The 8,816-nt window shown below is 33.8% G+C and overlaps 1 protein-coding gene across 1 annotated transcript; it reads right to left on the reverse strand.

Moving 5' to 3' along the window:
* Positions 1–6,462: 6,462 nt before the first annotated feature.
* LOC145029518 (uncharacterized) lies at positions 6,463–6,843 on the reverse strand. The gene has a single exon (XM_078978030.1). The coding sequence runs from the start codon at positions 6,841–6,843 to the stop codon at positions 6,463–6,465; it is 381 nt and encodes a 126-aa protein (XP_078834156.1).
* Positions 6,844–8,816: the final 1,973 nt, after the last annotated feature.

Here is an 8,816-nt window from a genome sequence, read left to right on the forward strand (position 1 = left end):
TCCCTCCTCACTAGATATTCTTCAATTTTAATCCAATATTTCCCTTTTAACCCCTAATTCCATAAATTCATTACAATTTAGGTCCAAAACTTACCAAATAGTCCATATCCTCAGGAATCTTCACAAATTGAATCCGGAATTTACCATCTATCCCTTGTTTCCCAAAATCTATTCGATTAAGTCCCAATAATTTACTAAGAAGTCTCTGCCCTCATAAATATTTATAAATCACATCGGAACTTTCATTTTTTAACCCCCCAACTTCTAAAATTGTACAATTAACTCCCCGAGACCAACACCTTGCTAAAGTATTATGAATTATTGATTTATTTAATAAACGAAATGTTACAGTTATGGTGACAAGGGTGGCGGAAATGAGGGCTTAAGGTCCTTTAAATAAGACACAAACCATGAAAATTAGGGTTTTCTTACTAAGCTCCTACTCGTCGAGTCGGGGTCCTCCGACTCGTTGAGTAGACTCTAAAACTCACGAGGCCATAATATTCTCTACTCTGCGGGTTGGGGGATCCAACTCGTCAATTTGTTTTGACAAAATGAATGAAATAAATTAAATATTATACCTGGGAGTCGGGATGTTATATTTACTCTAAGAGATCAATCAACAAACCCAAGCTTCTTTTGCAGCAAGCAGTCTAACACCAAGTGATATAAGAAAATGTTTTGAAAGAATATTGGATGTTCGACGCCGACATATTTGAGGCATTGGGCGTAAACCTCCTATCATTGTGTGTATGTACGATCAGGAACAACCGATGACACAAGAACCACCACAATCACAGGTAATTTTTAGTTTAAGTTGAAAAGTATAATGCTATAATGGTAAAATGAAAAAAATTAGGATGCTATAATGTATGTTGATTATGGTTTGATATGTTGATATGTTGTAGTTTGGTAATTTTTGAAAAGTAGAATGCTATAATGTTATGTTGGTTATAGTTAGATATCTTTTTATTTTTTATTTTGGTAATTTTTGGAAAGTATAATACCATTATGATATTTGTTAATATATTTTGTTTTTTTGTAGTTGGAAATGATACAAACGCTACTAAAGGACCCGACGTGTTCTGCGGCATTGAAAGAGTGGTTTCGCTCATTGCCGCCACCAAATAATAATGAACGAAATGATGAGAGTGATGATGACGAGTAGGAATTTTCGGGTTTATGAAATGTTTCGTTTCGAAGAATGCTATATGGATTAATATTTTGGATGTATTAATATTTTATAAATGTTATTGTTTTTGGTTGTGTATGGGTTAATATTTCTATAAAATTTTGCCAGATTTTATAAATGATATAATGTTTTTTTATAAGTTTAATATTAAATAAACAAAAAAAAAAAAAAAAAAAACGAAAACAGTTTCTGCGGCGACGTCTTTAGCGGCGTCAGAACAGTATTAGCGGCATTGATGTTTTAGCGTGGACGTCTTCGCATTAGCTGCGACTAACTGACTATTAGCAACGACGTTTTTGCAGTGACATGTCGCCGCTAATACCTTTAGCGGCGACGACCCTATTTTTCGCGGCGACAGACGTCGCTGCTATTACCCGGTTTTCTTGTAGTGAAAAATATATTTATATATTTAAAAACTAGGTGTAAGACCCATGTATTAACTGAGTTATATATATATATATATATATATATATATATATATATATATATATATATATATATATATATATAACTTTGGATTTATAAGAAAATAAGAAAAATAATGAATTATTTAAAAAAAAAAAATTCTTTTAAATTTAAATAAACAAACAAAATAAACTAATGAGCTTTAATTTGAGATTTTTAAAATAATAAGGTAACTCCATTAGTGAAATTAATATTTACTTATTATTACATTTGTTATAATTTTTACATAATACTGCAATTTTTTAAAATAAAAAAAAACCTATAAAATAACATGTGTGAAAATTTTAATTCAAAATATCCAAAAAATAACATTTCACAAATTAAATGAGTGTGACATGTTAAAAAAACATGCATTTATAGAATAGATATATGTATACATTTAGAAAATTATATAATAACAATAAATAATAAAAATAATTATTATAATCATAATAATAATAAAATAACTAATAATAATATTGTTAATTAGTTTGTTCTTTATATTCAAGCTAGGATTTTACCCGCTGCAAGTTGCGGCAGTAATATATGTAAGCAATAAAATGTAAGGTAACTATGTACATTCTTTAATAATATGTTGAATATATACAAAATCTTAGTTAGCGGAGGTATTACATTTGTCGATTGCAATTCCAGGATGTAGTTATCCTAACGTTTTATATACAAGAGCTTCTACCTTCATTTTTTTACATGCTACCTTCATTTTTTACATACAAAAGTTGCTGCCTCTTTTCATTGTTGTAACCTCTAGCGTTTTACGATTGAGGAGCACATATCCATCCTGTATTGCTTCTCCCTGCCAAAATGCCTCCTTTGGTATGCCTCAAAAAAGTTCATATCCTACCTGTCACCTTTTCTTTTGTTTATGCATGGTCTCATCTTCTATGCATACGTCAACAGGTATTTTCAATAAGTGTTTTGTGTAGTGTGAAGTAGAAAGCTATAAAATAAGCATATATACCTTGCGAAACACGCACTTGTTTTTTTGCTGTTGATTTGGGATTTAGTGTGACAGGTTCGATTGTTGGTTGTGGTATAGCTTTTTTAATTGCCATTGTGCCATCTCTTTTCATAGCAATCTTGAAGGTTGTTCTTTTACCTCGGATATGAAGTATTTCCGGGGGAACGGTGTCGGGATCTGTATATCCATGTGTGATGACCATGTCTTGACAATTTTTGTAAAGCATTTGTGTCATGGCTTCATTGAAGAATATAGCCTTTGCATCCGAACTTTCATCAGCAATTGTTGCGTTCACGCAGTACCTGATGATTTTAAGACTTAAATTGTTACAATGGTGTGTGTTGTTAGTAAAAAGTACAATTTAAAAATATATTTTCATGTTGGAATGGAGTTTAAATGAAATGTGGTTCGGGAACATATCCGTGTCCTTCACAAACGAATCGTGGGGTTGCAGCTTTTTGTAGGAATAACTTCTTTGGACAATGTGGACATGTAACATAATACCACCTATGGTGCGATGTGATTTCAGTTACGGTTGCTGTGCAAGTAAACCTGGTTTGCTGCATTTAATAAACATGTTTTATTCAAAATATTGGAGTAATGAAGTGTTAGGTTGTAAGAAAATAGTAATAAATCAACTTATACCGTTGAATCTTCGTTAAACTTGTTTAGTATTTCACGAATGGGAAGCATTGGTTGACTCTGTTGTATATTTGATGGTTGTTTCAGTTGATTGAATCTGCAATTAAAGAGGCACATATTTTATGTCAGTTAAATATGTTGTTTTATATGCTGTGGTTGCATGATATTTAAATTAATATGCTGTTTTATATTTTGTGGTTGCATGATATTTAAATTTTATTTAGGTAAATGATATGTGTTTGCCTTTCAATGGAACTTTGTAAATTTCGGATTGGTGGGTTTAGAACTGCACATGTTGCCTTTGTGGATTCCAGTTGCAAGTTATCTGTTAGAAGCAATTGCTTAAAGTAAGGAAATGTAATTTTTTGTTGAGGAAAATAAAATAAGCAAAAACAATTATTATGTACTTTGATATTCTATTACCAGTGTAGCAGTAACTGCTAGGAGTTTTCCGACGGCTTCATCTTTTTTGTATGCAAAAACGGTTTGATCCGAGAAAGTGATTTCTATAACTTTTTCCCAATTGTAAGACATGATGTTATATTAGTGAATTTATTAATATCATTTTCGTTTGGTATTCTGCAATTGAAGGTTACTGACCATTGGTATTGTATTTTAACTTTTTTATTGCCTTTCCTGATCGGATTAATGGAGGGGATACTGTCTCAACACGACGTATATAATCTGTGTATAAACGAATGATTTTGACATTAATTGTTATTAGTATCTTTGCGACACATGAAATTGAGGTATATCATGAGTATGTGTTCTTACCAACCAATGGTTGTGGGTGTGTTTTTCTGATAGGAAGCATCTCATATGTAGCAAAATCATAGAAGCAGTAGGGGATGTCTAAGTCACATAGAGGTTTGAAATTGGTTGTGTCGCCAAGATGTACAAACGCTTCATGTTGGACGACTTTTCTGAAGCCTCTGGCTGGGATCGCTAGGTATCCGGTTATGGTATAGCATAGGTTCTCTTTCACTTTCGAGTTCAAAGTCGGTTCTTTATTTGGGTCTGCAGTTGCCTCTATGGCGTCTCCGTGTAATAGATTCATAGTAAACTTGGTACATGTATGTTAGATAAGTATGTATATATATATACATATAATGGGATATTTACATGTCTGTCTACAAACAGGTAGCATAATTCTTTGTCCCCTATGCGTGCTTTCCACTTTCTGATAACCCTGATTTGCAGTGGTATGGGTTCTTCGTTGGGTTTGACGTCTGCTATCCAATACATTTTACACTTTACGAAACACATGATGCAACATTAATATTGATATTTTAATCAGATGGTTATGATGTAAAAGTAAATAACAAGAAATGTTGATATAGATATGATAAAAAAGCAAAGTGCTTACATGTGGGTGTAAATAGAAAATAGAGCAAAAAGTAGTGAGTAGTAGGAAATAGTAATAGTATTGTATTAAATGTAGTAAGTTTACTATAATTAGAAAGATATATTATCTATGAAAAACTGTAAGTAGCATAAAACGGATATTTAGAAACGGTTATTTACATGAAATGTTTTTTTTATTAAACAATAACTCCTTATTCTTAAGAACCATCGACTTCAAGTTTTGAATGTCATTAACAGTTGACAATTCTAAATGCATACTTCCAGTTTGCTTTATTATGTTCAGTGCTTTGAAAAAAGATCTACATGGATAGGTTAGTAACATTTGGTGCCATGGAAAAGGTTTAAGTTGCACATACCTGAAACATTTCGTAAGATAATCAACTTTTCAATTGTAAGGCATAGTCATAGTATAATAAAAAGAGTAGAATAAGAAGCCAAAATTCTGAAGTACGACCAAAATTGGAAGTTTGTACTTGTGAGAGCAAGAAAATGGTGGAAAAAAGTAGTATGAAGAATGGTGAACACGATAGATATAAGTTGTGGTATAGAGGTAGTTTATTTATGGTTTAAAGTACTATCTATTTCTGATAAAAAGTCCGAATAAACTATGTTTCTAGTTAAGTTTGCAGGTTCATTTGGCTGTGGAATAGTTAGAACTTTGATAGATTGTGGAGATGTTGCTCTTGATAGTGCTACGTAGAGTTGACCATGGCCAAAAACAGGTTGTGGAAGATAGATGCCAATTTTTTTTAGCGATTGACCTTGATTCTTGTTTATTGTCATTGCGTAGCGAAGTTTTATTGGGAATTGTTTCCTTTTCAAGGTAAACGAAAGTTCATTATCTGTATGTGTCAAACTGATGCAAGGTATATAAACTCGACGTCCTATTGTTGTGCCAGTCATCATCTATGCCTCAATGACTCTTGATAAAACTTAAAAGGTGTGTAATTATCAATCGTGTTCCGTTGCATAGGCCAAAAGTTGGACTGATGTTACGCATAAGTATTACGGGAGCATTGATCTTTAATTCCAGTTGATGTGGTGGAATACCATTGAAGTTTAACATGTCTACGCATTCAGGTGGATAGAGAAAACTGGGATCACCATGGCAACCGGCATTTGGGACTATTGAGTCTATACTTAGGTAAATTTTGCTATTTCCAGGAGTCCTCTTTAGAATCATCATATTTATTTCATGGGTTGTTTTGTTTTTTGGACATATTATTGCTTTTTCGGAAAGATTTAGTACCGTTGGGTTTTGAAGAGTAAAATTATCATAAATGAATTCGATTAGTTCTTCGACAGCTGAAACATGTGGTTGGATGATGTATTGTGACGGTATTTCGATTTTCTTGGCATTACATGGACCATCAGTTTCAGGGATGCCTAATTCTCCATTGCCAACAGCAAGTAACGATTGTGAGAATGTTTCCACGTCATGCGTAGTCCTTGTATCCATGTCAGGTCTTTGTAAGCGCATGTTTTCAGTTAATTTGTAAACTTTGAAATATTTCCATAAATGTGATCTCGGCAGTGAAGAGTTTAGGATTTCTATTTTTGACGCTTTACGTTTAACAGGAAGGGTTTGACGGAAATCCCCTCCTAGAAGTATTGATTTTTGACCGAATGGCTGATTAGTAAAATCCGTTAGATCTTTCATGATTTTGTCTAACGATTCGAAACACCTACGATCATTCATTGGCGCTTCATCCCATACTATGAGTGTTGTTTCTATTAGTAGTTGGGCAAGTTGTGTGTTTTTGTTTATATTACACAACGAAGTATCAGTAAGATCTAACGGTATTTTGAAACGTGAATGAGCCATTCTACCACAAGGGAGTTATAATGATGCAATACCCGATGCAGCAACTGCTAGAACAATCTTCCCTTTAGAATGTAGGGCAGAAATTATTGTTGTCCATAGAAAGGTTTTTCCAGTGCCACCATGTCCATATACAAACGCTAAAACTTGTTCGTTCCTTGTCAAACTCGTAATGACATATTCATATATAAGCTTATGTTCTGGGTGAAGAGTAGCATGGTATGATTCATGGTCTTTTGTTAGTTTTTTCATGTCGTAATTTTTCTCTTCCATGAGGAGTCTATTTGTTAAAGTTGCCAGCATTTCTGCCTTTGGCATGGGTAACCCGAATGCTAACAATGAAGTTGCCGACGTTCTTGAACGTAACAATAATTCAATTTCATATAGAACGTACTGCATTTGGTCCTCATCATTAACTATGTGTTGTGTATACGATACGTCGTCAGCAAATTTCTTCCAGTGTTGTTCAAAAAGTTGTTTGGGATTTGAGATCTCACAAAATAAAAGCATATGTGTAAACAAAGATCATAAATCAGCAGCAGTTGCCATGCAGCAGCCTCTTCAATTGCATTGAACCATTCATTGTCATCTCCATGTAAGCCTAGCTTCTCACACGCACTTCGAAATGTTGGAAATAATTCACCACCTAAGGTTCTTATGTCTTCGAAGGAATGACAACCTTTTTGATGTGACAACATTATTCTGAGGTAAAATATCTCACCAGCAGATGGATGGACGTATATCAATCGACCTACAACTGCTGTTCTCACCGTGAGTCTACGTTTCCAACGTTTTCCGTTATTTACCCATCGGTATTTAGAAATGTAATCAATATAGCGTAGATGGTGTCTGATGGCATCAATATTATTATTTGCAAGCCATTCTGTTAAAGTAGTGGCTTTCGCATATTCATTCGAGACAACGTTTTCAAGTTGTTCATTATCTCTGAACGTGATGTTTTGCATGTTTTCCAAATGGATAGCAAGGACCTTAAATAAACAATGTGGATAATCAGGTAATGTTGTTGAATGTGTAATTATTTATTATGGTTTGGAAAAAAAATTACATGTACGGGAGGATTTCGGTAATGTGTTAAGAAATTAAAAATTCTCCAAGCCGCCTCATGAGGAAAAATGAATCTACTATCCACAAAGTTTTTAATTTCGTCAATTTCAGCAGGAGTATTTGCCTCAGTATCAGCAATGGTCGAGGGGTTTTTTTTAATAGTGAATTGTATACGGTCCGCTCCTTTTGATATGTATTTGAACATGTATTTTATTAACATATTCCACCCACAATATTCAATGTTTATATGGGCATAAAAATGCAGTAACAAAGCCCGATTGTAGGGAACAATGTAACTATTGTCTAAGAAAATTCCATTCTTTTCGACAAAGTGAGAAGTTTGACGTCTCTTGTAATACGCGTAACCATTTTTGTCAAATGTAGATACCATTTGATATGGCTTAGGGAATTTTTTAGAGCAGGACGACCCTTTAGACATACATGGAGCCTTTTTGTTAGTGATTCCACAAGGCCCATGCATGATAGATTCAGTTACTATCCTATATAGAACTGGTTCGGTAATTGGATCTGGAATCTCGGCAGATATGTAAGCGTCGAGTTGGCTGGCATCCTATATCTTGTCAGGGTGATCAATCCATCATAAGAGATGGCAGTGAGGGAGACCGCTTTTCTGAAACTCTATCGTTTATAGATCTACATTAGCAAAAAAAGGAAATTTGTCTTTGAAAAAGGAAAAGTTGGTCTCAATTAAAGCATTAGTGTAATTTGTTAAGTAATAAATAGATGACCTGCTAAAACTTTTCCAAATGGTTTTTGCGTCTTAAGAAAGTTAGTAAAGAAAAGTAGTTTCATGTGAAACACCCTTTCTATAACATCGGGATGATCTTCGGCTTTTAACGCGGGAAATCTATCCATGTATCTAACAATTTCTGGCCATTTAACATTACATGTAAATGTAATGAAATACTGTGGATTTCCATGAACTCTGCATATTGCCAATGCATCTTGGTAATGTTTATACATATAGCGAGGACTGCCAGTAAATGTTGGCGGCAAAAAAGTTCGTTTGCCTATGTCTTTCGCTTTAGTATCACCACGCATGACTGCGTCATGTATACCCTGAAGGAATTCATTCCGAAGGGCATTCTGATTATATCGTAGGTAATTAAGTCTATCTTGTTCTATGCATGCATACACATCAACCATGTATTGTTGAAAGAGACGGTCGCCTCTTAGAAGTAAAGTATACATATTTAGTCGATCATGTAATTGGTAGCTGTAGAACGCATTGATTGTCATTTTCCTATCAGTCTCTTGTTCGTCAGCTGTTAAATGTAGCTTATTAG

This window comes from Lactuca saligna, chromosome 2, assembly GCF_052625555.1.
Source record: "Lactuca saligna cultivar CGN05327 chromosome 2, ASM5262555v1, whole genome shotgun sequence".
Taxonomy (NCBI): Eukaryota; Viridiplantae; Streptophyta; class Magnoliopsida; order Asterales; family Asteraceae; genus Lactuca; species Lactuca saligna.